We start from the raw sequence: 21125 nt of genomic DNA, 5'->3' as shown, positions 1-21125 counted from the left end.
AATAAGCCAGTCAGAGAAAGACAAGTATCACATGATCTCACTCATTTGTGGAATATAATGAAAAAAATAAACTGATGAACAAAATAGATCCAGAGACATAGAAGCATGGAACAAACTGCTGAATCTCAGAGGGAAGGCAGGGTTGGGTGGGGAGAGTGGGAAAAGAAACTAAAGAACTTGTATGTATGTATATATGCATAACCCATGGACACAGACAATAGTGTGGTGAAGGCCTTTTGAGTTTCTTAACCCATGTCACCTAGTAACCAAAACAGAAACACTAACAATGAGAAGGAAATCCTGCTTTGAATGAGAGGCTCTTACAGTGTGGTTAGAAAGAACCACAAGGCCATAAACACCTATGAAAGAGAAACATTTTGAACAAAGGCTAAAATGTGGACTCTTATCCACCATCTCATTTTAATATGAAGGTCATTATAATAGATCTCCAACCCTTATTCTTCTAGAACAATCTCCCACTGGACACAGGGTTATTAAAAAAGGGTTCGTCAAACTAAGGCCCCATGACAAATTTTTTTTTTTAAATTCTTACCTGAGGTATGTTTGTTGAATTTAAAGAGAGAAAGGGGGAGGAAAGGGGGTGAGAAAAGAGGGAGAGAAACATCGATGTGAGAAACAATGATCGGCCACCACCCGTATGTGCCCTGACTGGGGATCAAACCCACAACGTAGGTATGTGCCCTGACCAGGAGTCAAACCTGACACCTTTTGGTGTACAGGATGAAGCGCCAACCAACTGAGCCCCAGGGAAGGGCCCATAACAAATTTTTAAACTGTGGTTTTATAATCCTATATAATAAAAGCCTAATATACTAAGTGTCTGGTCGGCCATTCAACCAATCAAAGCATAATATGCTAATGATATACTAAGGCTGCTCAACTGCTTGCTATGACATGCACTGACCACCAGGGGGCAGACGCTCCAACCAGTAGGTTAGCTTGCTGCTGGGGTCCAGCTGATCAGGACTGAGCAAGATGGGCCAGACATGCCCTGGAGCCCTCCTGTGTCCCTCCCCAGCCGACTGTGCACCAGTGGGGTTCCTCGGCCTGGCCTGTAACCTCTCGCAATCCAGGACCGCTCGGGGGATGCCGGAGTGCCGGTTTTGGCCCAATCCCACAGGCTAGGCCGAGGGACCCCACGGGTGCACGAATTCATTCACTGGGCCTCTAGTAATAATAATAATCTAAGAAAATCAATAGGAACAAATGTAAACTGCTACTTGATTTCAGTGTCTATGTTTGCATTTATGATCTTGTTGGCAACAAGCAGCACAGATAAAATACAGAAGTGATGCATCTGAGTATACAGCACACTGTTAAAGATTCTGCAGTATTCTGAATAGAGAGAAGTGGTGAGGGAATCGAGAAGTCACAGTACACAGCATAGTATGGATGGGCTGAAGTTCAAAGAATCTGTGTGGCAGTGGTCAGTCAATTTCTTGTTTATAATGAGTGCTGCAAATGAATTTTGGTGAAACACCAGTAGTCACATTATCATACTGCTCATTTGAATTTTATTGGCTTTGTGGTTATATCTCTCCAACTATTTTGATTTTGTCACTGAATAAGAGCTCTATGCAAAAGAAATTTACACCTGGATTTAGTAACAATATACTAAAAATATTTGAAGTCAACCCAGGGGTCTGCAAATTTTTCTTTAAATGAATGTTTACACATTTTTCAACATTGAGAAATACAGCATTAGAAGATTCCGTTCCAGAGCATTCTACTCTTATTCCTCCTTAATAGCAGAAATAGCTCAAGAAGGGCAGAATCACCTCAATTCTCCTTGGAAAGCAATTTCAGGTGAAGAGGTGAAGGGTTTGAACTAAGTTAAATCCAGGCTTTGTCACTTGCTACCAACATAACTTATGATATGATACTTAACTTTGTTAATCTCAATTTCCTGAATAAAATGTAGCTAATAAGATTATTTCAAAACACAGAGAAGTTACAAAAGGTGATCTATGTAGCGTATTTGTAGCATGATGCTGGGTGCATGGTAAGTGCTCAATAAACTTTAGTTGATATTACTGTTACCATTAGTCTTGCTCTTCTTACAATTTCCGTGAGTACTACATGGGGCTTCATGAGTACTACAGGATTAAACCTTCCATTATCCTTCTTAGTTTAAACAACCCTAAATAGTTCCATCTTCTCAAACAGATGAAAGACTAATTTACCAATGAAGTGGGGGTAGTACAGTAGCAAGTGCTGAATATAGTAATATTCAGAATATAATATGCCTCAAGTTCAAATCCTGGCTCAGCTATCTACTAAACATGATTTTTTAAAATAATGTTTTTATTGATTTCTTTTGAGAGAGAGAGAGAGAGAGAAAGGGAAAGAGAAAGAGAGGAAGGAGAGGGAAACATTGATGGGCTGCTTTCTGCACCCCCCTACTGGGAATAGAGTCCGTAACATGAGCATGTGCCAGACCGGGAATTACACTAGTGACCTTTAGGTGCATGGGATGATGCTCATCCAACTGAGCCACACCAGCCAGGACTACTAATCATGATTTTTGGTAAAGCCACTTACTTTGCCTGCGCCTCATTTGTATAGGTTCATTTGTAAAAATGAAGGTAAATCTCAAGTCACAAAGGTCTCACACAGAACACTGTAAGCTACAGTGTTCCACAAACGTAGTCAAATTATTACTCAGTAAATTCCAGAAACATCCCGAAAGGGCACCCCTTAAAACTTAAAAGAAAACACCCACACACAAATTAATAAATAATTAGGAACAAACACCATTCCTACTTCCCACTGTTGAGCAATCAGGTGTTGAGGTGGACAATTAGGACACAAAGCCAAACTGAAAGTAACAATCAAGATTTTTATTTACTGTAACAGTGTAAGCAAGAGAGCAAAAGAGGCATGAGCTCACCAGTGTTCCATTTCTCCCTGTGGAATGGCACCAGGTAAGGATCAAGTGATGCAGCCCGTATGGGGGAAACTGTCTCATTGCCCAGGAGCCACCCCATTCCCCAGGCTCCTGCCTTTTTATGGCTGATGGTCATGGATGTGGGGAAAGGGAAAGAGCTAAAAATAGAATGGTACTGAACCAACATGGAGAAAGTGTCTACCTTATACAGAGGCCCCCATAAGGAGTCCTCTGAATGCAGTCATCTGGGCTCAGAATTGTCAAATGACAAACTAAAATAATTCAGTAACAAGTTTGATGTCTTTTATTCAAGAGAAACCAATCCATGGATTGGGGGTGTCGACAGAAGAAATGTCCAAACTGTAGAGAATTTTGAGTTTATTTGAGCCAAACAGATGACATACACTTTGGGGCAGCAGTGGGGTGGCAGCAGTGGTGATGGTGGTGGTGGGTGGGTGAACCATAGCTGGGATTGGATTACAGGATAATTAACAAGATTATGTGCTCTCTTGAGGGTTCATACCCTTTTAGAGGGCTATTCTGATATTTCAAACGTGTATTAACCTAGATACACAGGAATAATAGGCAGGTTTGGCTTACGAACTTTCACTAAAGAAGTTACAGGCCTGGGGCATGACTACCCACCATGGCCTGCCCCGTTAGGAATTTATCATTAGATCACCCTGTGAGGTTATTTTCCATAGAACCCCCTTTTCCATCCACCGGGGAGTACCGTGCCTCACAAGCAGTGGAGCACTCTTCCCAAGGGATGTGGGGCAATAGCAAGAATTGTATGGAGCCATAGAAGAGGCAGTGTGAAAACAGGGCGTGGTTGGCTGGGAGGACGGGGATTCCTTACAGAGCTAGCAAGTCCTATTTTCTAGGGTAAGGTGAACTACTGTTGAGTGGGAGGACTGTGATTTGTGCATGTTAGGTTTCCTTGCGGGTGTTTCCTGAAAGTGCAGGCTGCAGAAACCACCATTTTGTGGGTCCTGATGCGCGAAGTTACTATCAGAATGCAGACATGCATACGAGCATGGCTGCCCAGGGGGCCTCGTGGGGAGGGCAGCTTCTCCCCTCAGGCCTTCCGGGAAAAGCCTTGTCAGTGCCTGCGGTCAGCCCTGAAAGTCACGCAGAGGAGTCTGATGTGGAGCCTGCTCCTCACCCGAAGGAAAAAAGAACACAAGCACTCTTTACCCAACACATAATACACATTATGCTGAGAAATTATATCAACAAAAAAACGAGTACATTTAATGTGGGTAAAAAGGGGCTCTGTGGAAAGGAACCTCACAGGGTGATCCGATCATAAACTCCCAACTGGACAGGTCATGGTGGGTGGCCATGCCCCAGGCCCACAACTTCTTACTGAAACACTTATAAGCAAGCTCTGTCTACTGTTCTCGCGCATCTAAGTTAACACCCCTTTGAAATGCCAGGAGTAACTCCCCTTCGAAATGCCAGAGTAATACCTTCAAGAGAGCATATAATTTTGTTAACTATCCCATAAGCCAATTCATTTCTTGCTTTCTCCCACCTTCATGTGATCTTCCTTATGGTCTCTCCTTAATTTCAAATGCATAAAAGAAACCGCAAAACTGTTCATCTCTGGAGCCTTTGAGATCTTGCTTCTCAGCAACTGTCATCAGTTTTGGCTCAAATAAACTTATAAGAATTCTCTGTAGGTTTTTTCTTATGTAAACATTAAGAATGATTTCTTTCAAAGCCCATGAATAATAATGCTGCAGCGAGTTTCTTAAGAATAATTGAGAATATTAGTTATATTTTTAACCTCCAAGGACCATATCAGGTAGAGAAACCTTAGTAATCTTCAACCTATAAAAGCCTTATTTCTAAGATCATCTGTAAGTCAGTTAAGAGCTCAGAACCACATTTTTAGAGGAACATTTCAAATGGTGATTAATATACCGGGCTAGTCCGCACATTTTTTTAAATCCATAATGCAAATGAAAAGAAATTTGTTTATTTTAAATGGCCTTAGAAAACTGGCAAATTCCATTTTCCCAAATTGCTGAAACACTGCCTGGGGCAACTTGAATCTTATTTAATACAAAAACAATCTGATTAAATAATTCTTTTAAAACAACAACAAAAATTCCATAATACCTATCAGCCATCTCCTTGCCACCTGATAATATAAGGAATAACTATACAATAATGCTGTTTAACTAAAAACTAGACTGGTACATCAAAGTAAGTGTAGAGCCTTCAAATAAGTCACCTTAAGAGATTACTATTTACTCTAATAATAGTAAAACATCCTTGAAATTCAATTTTCAGATAATGGCCTAATGGCAAGCTTACTGATTCTTTTTAATATCCCCAGTGGTGGCAAATTCTTTGCTTTAAGATATATACCCTTTTTGTCTTTAGAGTAGTTGTTATTCTTGTTGCCATAAATGTATAGTCTCCCAACATAACCAGCTTGGAAATATCATATTCATTGAGCTATAGCTTCTGGTATGTTCTGTTTCCTTAAACAGACTTAAACAGCCAAACCTCATAAATCAAGTGCACACAGTACAAACTGTACTACCACAAATGATAGTATCCTTTTTGCTTATTCTTTTTTAAGAAGCCAAAACTATCTGGAAATATGAGCTAGATGTTCTTTGGTTTTTGGGGTGTTTTTTTTTAATTTAAAAATTTTAAAAAATATATGGATAGCAAAAATAGAAAGTATACAGGGGGAAAGATCCCTCTTATGATTGCAACAAGAAATGTGAAATACCTAGCATTGGCATTAATGTATAGGACTGATATAAAGAAGCTATACAACATACAGAAGAGCGTGGAAGATAATTTTAATAAACAGGAAGACAGTACATGGGTTTCTGGAGTTGAAGATTCAGTATTTGTAAAAATGTAAATTCTTGCCAAAATCATCTATAAAATTAAACTTGTTCCAATCAAAATTCAAAAAATGTGTTTGGAGAACTTGACCAAATGATTTAAAAGTTCATCTGGAAGAATAAACATGCAGGAAGCGCCAGGAAAATACTGCAGAGGAAATGAGTGATGCTGGTTGTGTCAAGATAGGGTTAAGGAGGTGGGGGAGTGCTTGCTCCTCCAGACATTACAATATACTATGATGAGCTGCCTGCCTCCGGGGATAGAGCCCGCAACCTGGGCATGTGCCCTGACTGGGAATCAAACCCGTAACTTTTCGGTGCACAGTTCGATGCCCAACCAACTAAGCCACACTGGCCAGGGCAAGGTATTTTTTACATTGTGTAATGAAATGTGTCAACATTAGGAAGACGTGTATAACTCAGTGAACCAATAGTTTCCAGGTGACCAACATATAGTATCACAAAATCATGCACGGGTAAAAGATCCATTCAAAGTACAAGACAGACTAATGAATTTAAATGTAACAGACCAATGGATTTAAATATTATATTGCAGTTAACCTTTAAGAAATTATCCCATATTGGAATCTGGTGTAGTGTCAAAGGAGACTATTCACACACTTCTGAAGAGACTATTAAATTACTCCTCCCTTTCTAACTACTTACACATCTGTGTGAGATTACATTTTCTTCAAATACATCAACCAGAACATATCATAACAGGCTTAGCAGAAGCAAATATAAAATCCAATCATCTTCTCTTAGGCCAGACATTAAAGATATTTGCAAAAATGTAAAACTATACCACTCTTTTAATTTTTTTGGAAAAAATTTTTAAATAAAAATGTCACTGATGCTAACATGCCATGGGGTATTATTGTTACTTTTAAATAATAATAAATGCTATTATCTTTTCTTCAGTTTAATTTTTAATAGAGTAAATATGGGTAACTATGATCTACCTAAATGAAACTCGGGGGAACCTGAATAATTTTTTAGAGTGTCTAGGGGTCCTGAGAAGAAAAAGCTTGAGAACCACTGCCTTAGCTTAATTTTCTGGGGTGACATGGGGATTGGAAAGTCCGCCCTTTTAAAGAACGGTGCAATGGCTTACTATATCATTTTGGCGAAGGTGAAATGTTGGTCAGTGTGTGCAGGAGCAAGCATCCTCACACACTGCCAGGGCTGAAAAATTAGCATAAAGAAAAAATAAAGAAAACTAAAACAGGAACTAACTTTAAAAAAATAACATATATGCCTGGGCTGAAAGACCTTTCCTGAGGGAACTGTGGCAATACATATGGAAATTTTTAAAGAAAGACCTTTATGGAAAATTCCATTTATAGAAATATATCCTAAGAATATAATCGGAAGGATCCTAAGGATTTGTCACAGCATTGTTTGGACATTATACTGAAAAAGTCCAATCTAAATACTCATCTTTAGAGGACTGACTAAATTATTGTACATCCATATAAAGAAGGTTATGTAGCCACTTAAAATGTTGCTCAAATCTAAATTTATTGATATGTAAAGAAGTCCATTATTTATTGGCTAAAGGAAAAAAGTCAGGTATAAGAGAGTACCTTTAGTATGATCTTTAAAAAAATTAGCATAAAGAAAAAATAAAGAAAACTAAAACAGGAACTAACTTTAAAAAAATAACATATATGCCAACAAGTATACATATTCATAGGAAAGGTCTAAAAGAATTTATAATAGTTATCTGTCATTGAAAGGCTCAAGGAGATCCTTATATTTCCTTTTAAATATATTTTGAATGTAATTTTCTCTTTCTAAGTAAACTCAAACTACTTTTATAATCAGAAAACATAAAAATATTTTCAAAATCACTTCTATATAATGTTCATGGGTAGAGGATTCATGCTTGGGAAGGAAGAAAAAAAAAAAAAAGATGGTATAGGCAGTATTAACAGTAACACTAGAAAGGTTTCCAAATTTTTCTGGTGGTCACCCATTTACATGGAGGGAAGACGGCATGGAATCTATAAGGGCTCGGTTAATGGGACCTGGACAGGGTGCTGTGGATGGCTGGATTGAAGACCCAAACGCACTACGGCCAAAGAAGTCCGGAGAAAGGCTACTTTTAAAGACCCCAATTTGTTAGACCAGGTAAGGCATAAAATTGCAGATGCTGAGCAGGTAGGGCAAAGAGCCCTGAAAGAGAAAGAAATTATTAGAAAAGGCAAAGAGTAGCCAGAGGAGGTGGAAAACAGACAAATAATTCATACCAGAATGTCAAATTCCAGGTACCCAGAAACTTCCTATTCACCAACTATGGCTGGAACTTGCTACGTGCTACAGTGCTGTGTGACATCATGGCTGCTCTCCGTCTTCACTCGGTAACTTTCTTATGTGCCAGAACCTTTTCATTTATAGCACTTGATAATCGTCAGGCAGCAAACACAGATGGCACCAGTCAGGTCTGCCCAGCCCAACTCCTGGGAAAGCTTTTGCACCCTCTGCTGGTCAGCTCTACTCCAGAACAGGAGGGTCTGTCTCTGAAGGAGACAACTTACCAAACCACAGGGACACACTTCTGTGTTCTCTACCTGATTTCAGTGAAGAATTTGGAAACCATTTTCTCAAACTGTGCCCCTGATCCCAAGAGACAATTCCAGATCAAAACAATGCCTTCGTGACATCAAGAAAAACATAAAAACTAAAGTCCCATGAGAAAATGTACCATCAAAAGCATTTATTTTTTAAAATTTATCTTTATTGTTGAAAGTATTACAGATGTCCATTTTTTCCCATTGACCCTGCAACCCCCATCAAAAGCATTTTAAATTCAAATGATTTCACCTTGTTGCATAATAAATAAATAAAGGTATGTAGATGACTGCAACACTTGATATGACTATAAAAACCTATTAGAGTTTTATTCTGGTTGAAAACCTCAGAATTACTGTAACAATAATATTTGTATAGGTTTTACAACTTACAGAAAGCTCTCATTTCCACACCTAATCCTTACAGCAATCCTATAATTGAGAAAGGAAGTCAAACAAGCATTTGTGTGATCACCATTTTACAGATGTGGGAGATGAGACTCAAAAGAGGTTTCGTGAGTTGCCTTGATCACACACATACCAGAGCCACAACCCAAGCAGGCCTCCTCCCTCCAAGCTCTACATCCAACGCAGGACACTCTTCTACCCGTGCTGCTGATCTATCAGGAGTTTTCTAAAGAGTTGATATGTATTTTAGGTAGAGAAGCAGACGGCCTAAAACATGTTTCTATAATATATTTAATTTTCTTTCAAATATCACCAAAATTTTAGATGCTGCATCCTAAATCTGAGCGATTTGCACTGGAGGCAGTGCCCTGTCCTAAAGAAACATCAATTTAACAAGGGAAGTGGACATTTTAGTGAGGAATCTCCTGAAAAACCAAATGAAGTTAACTTCAGCATTTCTATGTGTGTCATGCTTATGCCCATAAAAAGTAGGTCCTGTCAGGCTTTCTAGCTTCTGCATCACTTAGTCCTGTAGCATGAAACTAGTGTTGGGAATCCTCAACTGAAGAGCAAAGCAAAGTAGTAATGATAAACAGAATCAAAGAATTATATGGTGCCGTGTGCCAGGCATACTCTAGGTGCTTTACATACAGTGACTCATTTAGTTCTCCAAGGACCCATTTAACAGACAAGTACACTGAGGCACAGTGAGGTTAAGTTACTTAGGATAACCAGACTCTCACAGCTAGTAAATAGTGAGGCTGAGACCTGGACCCAATAACTGAATTCATTTTCTTAACCATTAAAGCTATGCCGCCTCTATATAGTGGTGTCTTCCATATTTCTGTTGTATTTTTAAAGTACACTTTTCATTTTAGAACAATTTTAGATTTATAAAAAAAAAAAGTTGCAGATAGTGCAGAATTCTATTATTATAATCTCACATTAATATACTTGTTATAATAAATGAAGCCAATATTAATATGTTATTATAAACTTAAGTCCATATTTTATTCACACTTCTTTCGTTTTTACCTAATTTCCTTTTTCTCTTCCAGGATTCTATCCAGGGCACCACATTACATTTAGTCATCAGGCCTCCTTAGGCTCCTTTGGCTCCGAGTTTCTCAGGCTTTCTTTGATTTTGATGACCTTAACAGTTTTGAGGAGCGCTGATCTGGTATTTGATGAAATACTCCTCAATAAATATCCATCAGATATTTTTCTCATGATTAAACTGGGGTTATGGGTTTTAGGGAGGAAAACCACAGAAGTAAATTGCCATTCTCCTCACATCATATCAAGGGTACGCAATATGAACATAACTTATTACTGTGGATGTTAACCTTGATCACTAGGCTGAGGTAGCAGTTGACAGATTTCTCCACTGTAAAGTTGCCCCCCCACCCCCAGCCCCCCTGCCCTTTCCATACTGTATTCCTTAAAAGGAAATGGCTATGTGTAGGCCACACTTAAGGAGTGGTGAATTATGCTCTACCTCTTTAAGGTAAGAGTAACTACATAAAATTATTTGAAATTTTTTTGCATGGGAGATTTGTCTCTTCTCTCCCATTTATTTATTTATTTATTTATTCAATCATTTGTTTATAATAGTACTAGAGGCCCGGTTTTGTGCACTCGGGGGGAAAAGGGGGTCCCTCAGCCCGGCCTGTGCCCTCTCGCAGTCTGGGACCCCTCGGGAGATAACGACCTGCTGGCTTAGGCCTGCTCCCGGGTGGCAGAGGGCAGGCCCAATCCCTAGGTGCAGCCCCTGGTCGGGCTCAGAGCAGGGCCGATTGGGGAGTTGGGGCGCCGCCCCCTGTCATGCACAGAGCAGGGCAGATTGGGAGGTTGCCATGCCACCCTCAGTCATGCTCAGGGTAGGGCTGATTGGGGGGTTGGGGCACCGCCCCGTCACACTCAAGGCAGGGTCCATAGGGAGGTTGTGGCGCCACCCCCTGTCACGCACAGGGCAGGGCCCATCAGGGGAGTTGGGGAGCTCCCCCCTGTCACGCACAGAGCAGGGCCCATCAGGGGGTTGAGGAGCTCCCCCCTGTCACTCACAGAGTAGGGGCGATAGGGGAGTTGGGGCACCGCCCCCTGTCACACACAGAGCAGGGCCGATCAGGGGGTTGGGGCGCCACCACTGTCACACTCAAGGCAGGGCCGATGGGGAGGTTATGGCTCTACCCCGTCACACACAGAGCAGGGCCCGTGGGGGGGTGGGGTTGGGGCGCCGCACCCTGTCACACACAGACCCGCAGGGCAATCAGGGGGTTGGGGAGCTCCCCTGTATCAGGCACAGAGCAGGGCTGATCAGGGGGTTTGGGCGCTGCCCCCTGTCACGCTGATCCCGGCACCGGGAGGCCTCGCGGCTCTGCTGATCCCGGTGCTGGGAGGCATATTACCTTTTTACTATATAGGATAGAGGCCTGGTGCACGGGTGGGGGCCGGCTGGTTTGCCCTGAAGGGTGTCCTGGATCAGGGTGGGGGTCCCCACTGGGGTGCCTGGCTCACCTGGGTGAGGGGCTGATGGCTGTTTGTAGCTGGTCACACCCCCTTCAGGGTGGGGGTCCCCACTGGGGTGCCTGGCCAGTCTGGGTGAGGGGATGATGGCTGTTTGCAGCTGGTCACACCCCCTTCAGGGTGGGGGTCCCCACTGGGGTGCCTGGCCAGTCTGGGTGAGGGGCTGATGGCTGTTTGTAGCTGGTCACACACCCTTCAGGGTGGGGGTCCCCTCTGGGGTGCCTGGCCAGTCTGGGTGAGGGGCTGAGGGCTGTTTTCAGGCCGACTGAAGCTCCCAACTGCTCCTTTTTTTCTTTTTCTTTTTCATTCTGGGCCAGCTTTAGCTCTGGCTCCAGTTCTGAGGCTTCTGCTGCTGAAAGAAGGTATCTGGTTTGTTTTGGTTCTATAATCGAAACACTGTATAACTCCAGCTCTAAGATCCCAGCCTCGGCCTCGCTGAAAGCAGGTTTCTGGGGTTTTGTTTAGCTTCTATATTCGTTACAATGTTTCTTAAACTGCAGGCTCAGAGGCCGGCAAAGCAGGCGGGGAGCATTGGTTTCCTCCGTCACTGAAGCAAGCAAGCCTCATGTTAGTTTCAAGCTGCCTGGCTGCCAGCCGCCATCTTGGCTTCCAGTTAATTTGCATATCTCGCTGATTAGCCAATGGGAAGGGTAGTGGTCATACACCAATTACCATGTTTCTCTTTTATTAGATAGGATGGACTCATAGATAATTATTTTAAACTTTGGATTATAACCTAATACTACTTTATTTATTTCAGTTGGCTCCTATATCCTTTTTTGGCACACTCCCATCATTGTGTTTTTGTTTTTAGCACTTACAGAGTATAGTGGTTTGAGAATTGTTAACCCATACCTCTGTGGGAAACATTCACTTAGAAGCAGTGGTTCTCAACCTCCCTAATGCCACGACCCTTTAATACAGTTCCTCATGTTGTGGTGACTCCCAACCATAAAATTATTTTTGTTGCTACTTCATAACTGTAATTTTGCTACTGTTATGAATCGTAATGTAAATATCTGATATGCAGGATGTATTTTCATTGTTACAAATTGAACATAATTAAAGCATAGTGATTAATCACAAAAACAATATGTAATTATATATGTGTTTTCTGATGGTCTTAGGCGACCCCTGTGAAAGGGTCGTTCGACCCCCAAAGGGGTCGCGACCCACAGGTTGAGAACCGCTGACTTAGAGTCTAGTGCACATGCATAGTTCCTATTGTCTTTCATTTTAGTTTCATTTTCAAAGTTACTTAGGTCAATACCTTTTCCCTGGCCCCTTCAGAGAGGTTACCACTTACATTTCTAATACAGTTAGATTCTTTTGTTACAGCCTGCATTCCATCCTGGAATCCCCACTACCTCTTAATTATCTTCTTAAATTCTGCATACATTGTTTATTCTTTGTGCTGAAAAGCTCTACGGGTTCTTTTTTTTTTTTTTTTAATATATTTTATTGATTTTTTACAGAGAGGAAGGGAGAGAGACAGAGAGTCAGAAACATCAATGAGAGAGAAACATCGACCAGCCGCCTCCTGCACATCCCCCACTGGGGATGTGCCCGCAACCCAGGTACATGCCCTTGACCGGAATCGAACCTGGGACCCTTCCGTCCGCAGGCCGACGCTCTATCCACTGAGCCAAACCGGTTTTGGTAGCTCTACGGGTTTTAACAAATGCATATAGTTTCACCACCCTAAAAAAAAAAAAATCCTCCATTCTACTAATCAACCCTTTCCCCTCCCCAAACTCCGTTTCTGTTACTTTTTCCTAGCAATGTTAGGAAATGATGTACCTGACATCATTGCTTCTTATCCTTTCCCCTCACAACGTGTTCACATTTATAAGCTCCTGCGATTCTCACTTCAATCCTGAGTGTTCCCACTTAGCAGATGACTGAATTAAACTCAGAGTAAGTGACTTGGTCAAGCTCTCACTAAGTGGTGCTGGCACTATTAACTTGTGCCTTTCAACCCTTGGTGTGATGCTCTTTCTACTACACAGCACTGTGTCCTTGTTTTCAGCTGGGAGGGAAACGGCTGTGCAGAGACGAGAAGAAGAGAAGAAACGATGAATGGCAGAGACAAATGGCAGGGGAAGGGGGGGTTAGAGAGCAACCAAAGGGCTTGTATGCATGCATATTAGCATAACCAATGGATGCAGACACGGGGCGGTGGGGGCTTGCCCGGGGTGGGAATGGCTGGGGGGGTGGGGGGGGACATTGGTGGGTGGGAGGAGACATATGTAAAACTTTAGACCATAAACAAATAATAATAGCCCTAACCCGTTTGGCTCAGTGGATAGAGCATCGGCCTGCGGACTGAAAGGTCCCAGGCTCAATTCTGGTCAAGGGCATGTACCTTGGTTGCGGGCACATCCCCAGTAGGGGGTGTACAGGAGGCAGCTGATCTATGTTTCTCTCTCATCGATGTTTGTAACTCTCTATCCCTCTACCTTCATCTCTGTAAAAAATCGATAAAATATATTTTTAAAAAACAATAAAGAAATAAAAATAAATAAATGATGGGTGGAAAGAAATGATGGATGGAAACTTTTACACTAAAAATATAAGAAAGTGGAATTCTAGTTCTGATCATTTGGTGAACCTCATAGTCCAAAAACCTTTCTACTATGAAATACAAGAGGCTGGTTAAATATATTTAAAAATATATCTTGCTAACTGCATCATTGAATCAGCAAGAAGGAATGAGAGATCTTTGGAGACCAAAAGGTAGCGAAGGTCCAGAAAGCTGAGTGAGAAATGAAGCCAGCAGCTACCCAAATCTCACAATGTATGAAAAACAAACACATCACAACTTCTCTAAATAAACTCGTTTGGTTTAACACTAGAAAATTGTCAGAAATTCACCAAATGATTAGATTAAAGAAAAACAATTATAGGATCATCTCAGCAAATAGAGAAAGTAGCTGATTAAATTCAACACTCACAATTAAAAATCTAATAGGACTTTTAGCAAATATGGGATGGAAGAGAATTTCATTAACCTGATTAAGGGTGGCTAGCAAAAATCTACAATGTTATCCTTGATGGTGAAATATTAGAAGTTTATAAAAGTGTATAAGACAAGAATGTCCACTATCACTGGTTCTATTCAACTGCACTAGAGGTCCAAGCCAGCAATGGAAGAAAAGGAGGAATAAAAGGTAAGAATTGAGAAGAAAATAACAAAAGCAGTCACAGTTTTCTAAGGACATGATTACCTACATAGAAAAATTCCCCAAACCCTACAAATGACAATTATTACTATTAAAAATAAAATTTAGCAAGGTTGCTAAATAGATGATCGATATACCAGAAATATATAGTTAGAAAATCTAATTTAAAAAATATACTATTTATAATGCTGGCCAAACATATAAAAATGTACTGAGGAAGTTGCAAAGCATGAAATCCTTTAAGAAAAATTATTAAACTTCATTGAAAGACACTAAAGATCTAAATAAATGGAGAGTCATATTGTCTTCATAGACAGGATAATTTGATATGGTAAAGATGCCAGTTCTCTTCAAATTGATAGATTTAATGCTAAACTAATCAAATTCCAGTAGGGTTTTTGTGGTACTTAAGCAGGTTCAAAAAGATGTATGAGCCTGGCTGGTGTGGCTCAGCGGTTGAGCGTCAGGAGGTAAAAGTTTGATTCCCCATCAGGGCCCATGCCCTAGTTGTGAGCTCGATCCCCAGTGGGGAGTGTGCAGGAGGCAGCCAATCAATGATTCTCTCCCATCATTGATGTTTCTCTCTCTCCCTTCCTTTCTGAAATTAAAATATATATATGAAAGTGCAAACTGCAAAAACAAAAAGATACTCCTGAAGAAAAGGAATAAGTACAGGACTTGCCCTACCAGCTCTCAACCCTTACTATTAAATTGGTCAGGTATTAGGCTAGGGATAGAAAAACAGAACAATGGGAGAGAAAACAGAGCCTAGAAACAGACCTGACCATGAATGTAAACTTGATATGAAACCAGAGTTAACATTACAGATCTGTGGAGAAATGACAGACTCTGCAATAGTGGTGCTTGGACAAGTGGTTTTTCATGTAGAAAAAAAAATAGGGATAATAAATGGTATTGGTTTAAGCTGCTTCATTTTTGGTAATTTGTTACACAGCAATACAAAACAAACATATACTTTAACAGGTGTAACAGGAGGCAGGTTTAAGAATGCCTATAGCAGCACTTTTCTAGGAATAAAAAAACCTGAAAGACACTAAAGCCCAGCCAGTAGCAAATGGGTAACTGAAGTAAATTCACACAATGAAATATTATACAGTAGTAAAAATAAATGAAATGAACTCAGGTACCTGGTCAAATGAAATGTTTTTTTTAGGAAAACTAGGCAATTTATGGAAGAGTACATATATACAGTATGATTCAATTTATACAATGTTCAAAAACATTGAAAACTTAACAATATTTTACCTATATGAAGAGGAAAGAGGGATCTAGGACCTAGGAAGGGCACAGGACATGTCAAATTTTTAAGTAATGTTCTAGGTTATTTTGTGTGTTTTTTAAAGTTGACAGATATGAGTATTCATTTATAATTATTGTTTACATATTATGCTGTTATCTATACAGTCTTTGAATAACTAAAATACTTTTTAAAAACATTACTACGAACCCTTTAACCCTAAATTTTTCTGCATTTTATTTTATTTTTAATATGTTTTTATTGATTTTCGAGAGAGAGTAAAGGGAGAGACATTGATGTGAAAGAGAAACAATGACTGGCCTGGCAAAAATTCTCATTGGTAACAATGTATAAGTAGCCATTTAAATTGGTTTGTTTGTGTTTTTTTTGTTTGTTTTTTTGTTGTTTTTTTTTAAATATATTTTATTGATTTTTCACAGAGAGGAAGGGAGAGAGATAGAGAGAGCTAGAAACATCGATGAGAGAGAAACATCGATCAGCCGCCTCCTGCACATCCCCCACCGGGGATGTGCCCGCAACCCAGGTACGTGCCCTTGACCGGAATCGAACCCGGGACCTCTCAGTCCGCAGGCTGACGCTCTATCCACTGAGCCAAACCGGTTTCGGCAAATTGGTTTGTTTTATAGTTTTGCTTAATTTAACTTAAACCATTTATAAGTTATAGTTGCATAAAAGATACAACATAAGGAATTTATATAGTTTTATATTTGCATATATTTCGCATCCTGAAATATTTTAATTTAACAAGAGAATCCTAAGTATCTACTTGGGTTTGAGAAATTCTGCTCTGGGTGATTGGGAGCCACTCAGAGATACCGAGAAATGGCAGATGTGTGCTTTAGAAAACTCACTCTGGCAGCAGTGTAGAGGGATGACTTGAAAGGATTTAAGGCAGAAAGGAAGCTGTTAATTTTAATATGATAAAACGGAGAGACCCTCCATTACTCAGGGGATATGATGAGGAGATGCTCAAGCGTTAGAATCCAAAGGACTTGGTTGTGGGTGAAGAAAAAGAAGGCATCCAGCTTGACTGTCTCTTGGTGAGGTAAATACCACAGGAAGACCAACAAGTGGCCGTGAGGGGGCAGGAGGGAGAAAAGAGATGATGCATTCAGTTCCGCAATTACTTGAATTTTATTTCAGCCAAAAATTCCGTTATCTTTTCTGAGTCTCAGTGTTCTCCGTGACAGCTGCATTCACGAAATTACCAAATTAAGTATTATAGCGCTGTCTAAAAATACCCAGCGCGCTCCACAGTATGCTGCAAATCCGTTATGAAGAATCAGCAAACGCCCAGCCCCTAACGGAAATTCAGCAGGGTTAAAGAGAGATGTGGCACATTTTTACTCAACGCTTGGTGACCCACACACCCACTTAGTATTGTACTTTTTGCTGTCAGTCAGATGCCCTCTCTCGCTCGCGTATGTGCTGAACTAGAGGTGGCGAGCCAAGCCCACGCAGAAGGTGCAAAGGGCACTCTCAAGGGACACACCCCGGGGACACCCCGGGGCTTGATTACGGGAAATTCCGTGCAGGGGAACTCTGGCTCTGCCGGCGGGGCTCGCTACTTCCATTTCGTTTCATTTAGAGCAATCAACGTGGGATACCTTAGGCAGCCCCATCAGAATGTAAGCATTTCACCTGTTATTCCCGTTATGGGGGAAAAGGAGGCTAGAGGAAGGAAAATGCAGCAATGATCGCAAAACCGGCCTGTGTCCTCGCAGACCGCAGAGGGGCGGGCCTCGGGAAAGTAATTCCACACTCGCTCAGTGGGAGAGCCTCGCCTCCTCCACCACCAACTCCGCACACACAGACCCAGAAAGTGTGACCGTTACCCTCGGCCACAGCATCCCACGTGGTACTGAAGGGAGAGCCGCGGGGCGTACCTTTCGCGCTGGACGCTGCTTTGGGGGTCGCACTCGACTCGGCGCCTCTCTCCGCGCCTCCCACAGCGCAAGTCCGGGGCCGAGAGGCGTGCGGGTGCCCGGGCGGTATGACGGGTCCCTGAGAGCGGGGCACCGGAGGCTGCAGCACCGCGCGCCCGGGGTTCTCTGCCGCGCCGCGCGAGCCGGAAGGGGGCCCCGCCAGGACAGCGGAGGCTCCGCCCGGTCAGAGGAGCGGGGCGGGTCGTGGGGCGGGGCGGGGCCGGGCCGGGTCGGGCCGGGGCCGGGGGCGGGGCGGGGTGGGACCGGCGGCCGGAGCGGGCGCTCCGCACCTGCCGCCTGATGGGAACTGTAGTTCTGGGAGCAAGCCCGGCTCCCTTGGAGGCACCGGGAACTACATTTCCCGAGGAGGGACCGGCGCCTGCAGGCTGCGTGTTACCGGGGCGACGCAGGCCGCAGCCGGGGCGAGGACCAGAGGGCGTTTGGGGGCAGCCCGTAAAGGGGGGCGCCTTTTCCTGCCCTGCTCTTGGTGATCAGGCGGTGCCATCTGTGTCTCCCGTGCCGCACTGCCCTGCGCCCCGCTGCCCGCCCCCCGTGGTAGTTTTTCCTGGTCCCCGCAGGGAGTTGGGGCCTCGAGGTTCCGACGGAGCGGCCGTTGCTCCGCGCTGGGGTCTGGATCGCGCCCCTCTCCGGCCCCGCGGCGGCCCGGCCCCTATGGGCCCGACCCGGAAGCCCAACGTGTGCCGCCGGCTGAGCCGCCGGGCGCTGGGCTTCTTCTCGAGCGACGCGGGCGCGGTGCAGAGGACGAACCTGGGCATCCTGCGGGCGCTGGTGTGCCAGGTGACCGCCTGCGGGCGGGGCGGGACCGAGGGCTGCGGGCGCCTGGTGGTCAAGCCTTCTGGGGTGCTCAAGCCTTCTGGGGTGCTGATTTTACGCGGTAGAGCCCCCTTTTAAGAAGGTTATTTGTGATGGAGAGGGGCATGGATGCCCTGAACCTGGAGGATTAGTAAATAGGTATTAGTAGGACCGCCAGATGCTTTTAATTTTTTAAGCTGCTTATGTCTTCTTTGCAAACAATCTTTTGAAAAGCTGGTCACCCCACTAAAACCAAAACATGACAGTGAGGCAGAGTGGCGAAGAATTGAACATAATGTTTTTAAATTACATACGTGAAACTGACTTGAAAACCCTAAATTTAACTATCCATCATAAAATTGGTGCACAGTAGAGGTTTATGAGTTACTAGGAGCCCAATGCACGAAATACGTGAACGGGAGGGCGGAGGGGAGAATCCCTCAGCCTGGCCTGCACCTTTGCAATCGGGGACCCCCCCTCGCGCACTGCCGGATGGGGCCTATCCTGGCAGGGCATCCCTCTCGCAATCCCAGACCACTGGCTCCTAACCGCTGGCCTGCCTGCCTGCCTGATCGCCCCTAACCACTCTGCCTGCCTGCCTGAGCCCCTAACCACTCTGCCTTCCTGCCTGATGGTCCTTAACTGCTCACCTGCCTGCCTGATCGCCCCTAACCACTCTGCCTGCCCGCCTGATCGCCCCTAACTGCTCACCTGCCTGCCTGATGGGCCCAAACCACCTCTGCCTCAGCCCCTGCTGCTGCAGCTTTGTCCAGAAGGACTTCTGGAATGACATCCAGGAGGTCTTGGGCTGTCTGCTCTAATTAGCATGTTATGCTTTTATTATTATAGATTTCCTAAACCAAAATTCTTTGTGTCTTTCAGGAAAGTACAAAATTTAAGAATGTTTGGACTACTCATTCCAAGTCACCTATAGCCTATGAAAGAGGAAGAATATATTTTGATAATTATCGGTGCTGTGTCAGCAGGTATCTTTTGGGGGTAAATTTTTTGCTATAATCCACCTCACTGTTGATCTTAACAATTTTATAGAACCACATGCCTGCATCAGAACATAGTGAAATAGGAGAATGGAAAAATGTGTCCAAAACAGGTGTAATATGGGTGTAATTTGAAAATCTTGTTAAATCTGAAGTTGCAGGTTCCATCTTTGTAATTACCATTTAAAGTGAAATTACTTTGTAGTGCAGGCAAAATGATAAATTGCTCTCAAAGTACTGTGTAGTATTTTATTCTGCTTAAAAGATATCAGAGTCAAGAGAGCCAGGTACCTAATAATTAGATGTTGCTTTAGAGGAGATTGTCTCTGTTTTGTTGTGGAAGTACTTGCCTCTTTGTTTTAGAGGAAATTTTCAAATTTGCTCAATTAGAGAATAGTATAGTACTCATTACCTAGATTCAAAAGCTATTAATGATTTTGCCACATTTGCTTTATCTCTTTGCTAAGAATTTTAAAGCATTTCTAAACATTGTGCTATATTAAGTTTGCTTCTCTAAAAACTATGGGCATTTTCTTAATTGCTTTATTAAAGTATAATTCACATACCATACAATTTACCCGGTTAAAATACGCAGTTCAATGATTTTTGGTTCATTGAAATTCATACTTAATGAATATGAACGTGATGAACCATTGGTGGTTCATAGAGGCAACCCTCACTGCAGTTAATTTTAGAACATTTTCATTACCTCAGAAAGAAACTGTATACTTTGTAGCGATCACTCCAATGCCTCCATCACCCTCAGCTCTAAGTAACTGCTAGTCTGCTTTCTGTTTTTATAGATTCACCTATTTCCTATAAATTGAATCACATGTGTTCTTTTGGCTTCTTAGTAGAATCACATGGCTTCTTAGTAGATTACCAGTTTATTATCAAAGGAACAGCCAGATGGAAGAGATGCCTAGGACAAGGTATGTGGGAAGGGGCATGGAGCTTCCATGCTCCCTGCATCTCCACATGTTCACCAGCCCAGAAGCTCCTCGCCTTTCTCATATATACAGGGGTGGGCAATAGTACACTTACAGTTATGAGTATGCGAAACAGTCTTTATTTGTATTATTTATTAATTATTGTATTATTTTCCGTACGAGCAACTGTAAACCTACTTTTGCCCCCTCCCTGCACACACAATGCTGTATATTTCCCTCTAGGCATTGTTTGTGGTGTATCCACAAATGCCAATATTCTGTGCATTTGTTTTAATTTTGTTCAAAATATTTTAAAATTTCTCTTGAGATTTCTTCTTTTACTCATGTTAATTAGTAGTGTATTTAATGTTCAGCTATTTGGGGATTTTCCGGCTGTATTTCTGTTACTGATTTTAAATTAATTCCACTGTGGTTTGAGAGCATACTTTGTATCATTTTCTAGTCTTTTAAATTTGTGGAGATGTATTTTATGGCCCAGATTGTGTCTATCTTGGTGAATTTTTTCATGTGAGCTTGAGAGTAATGTGTATTCTGCTGGTGTTGGGTAAAGTATTCTGTACATGTCAATTAGATACAGTTGATTGATGGTACTGTTCAGTTCAAGTATATTATTACTGACTTTCTGCCTGCTGGATTTGTTAGCTACTGACAGAGGTTGTATTGAAATGTCCAACTAGAATAGTGGATTTG

At 42.4% G+C, this 21125-nt stretch overlaps 2 protein-coding genes across 15 annotated transcripts in view; one reads left to right on the top strand and one right to left on the bottom strand.

Moving 5' to 3' along the window:
- METTL8 (methyltransferase 8, tRNA N3-cytidine) overlaps positions 1–17837 on the bottom strand; it is an 84262-nt gene extending 66425 nt beyond the window's left edge. For 2 of the 3 annotated variants that reach the window (XR_009453821.1, XM_059704126.1), the window contains exon 1: positions 17636–17778. The gene's annotated coding sequence lies outside the window, so the exon portion shown is untranslated. Of the gene's footprint in view, positions 1–17635 lie in introns of all 3 variants that reach the window. The other variant, XM_059704129.1, reaches the window with a different exon arrangement.
- Positions 17838–17970: 133 nt separating this feature from the next.
- The window catches only part of DCAF17 (DDB1 and CUL4 associated factor 17), a 39790-nt gene continuing 36635 nt past the window's right edge, over positions 17971–21125 (top strand). For 2 of the 12 annotated variants that reach the window (XM_059704115.1, XM_059704114.1), the window contains exons 1-3: positions 17982–18472; positions 19370–19473; positions 20340–20417. In XM_059704115.1, the coding sequence (XP_059560098.1) occupies positions 18347–18472; positions 19370–19473; positions 20340–20417 (308 nt within the window). In that variant the 5' untranslated portion in view covers positions 17982–18346. Of the gene's footprint in view, positions 18473–19369; positions 19474–20339; positions 20418–21125 lie in introns of all 12 variants that reach the window. The other 10 variants (XM_059704125.1, XM_059704124.1, XR_009453820.1 and 7 more) reach the window with 10 other exon arrangements.

This window comes from Myotis daubentonii, chromosome 7 (assembly GCF_963259705.1).
Source record: "Myotis daubentonii chromosome 7, mMyoDau2.1, whole genome shotgun sequence".
In the NCBI taxonomy this organism is placed as follows: domain Eukaryota; kingdom Metazoa; phylum Chordata; class Mammalia; order Chiroptera; family Vespertilionidae; genus Myotis; species Myotis daubentonii.
This window is presented reverse-complemented; position numbering and strand designations above follow the sequence as displayed.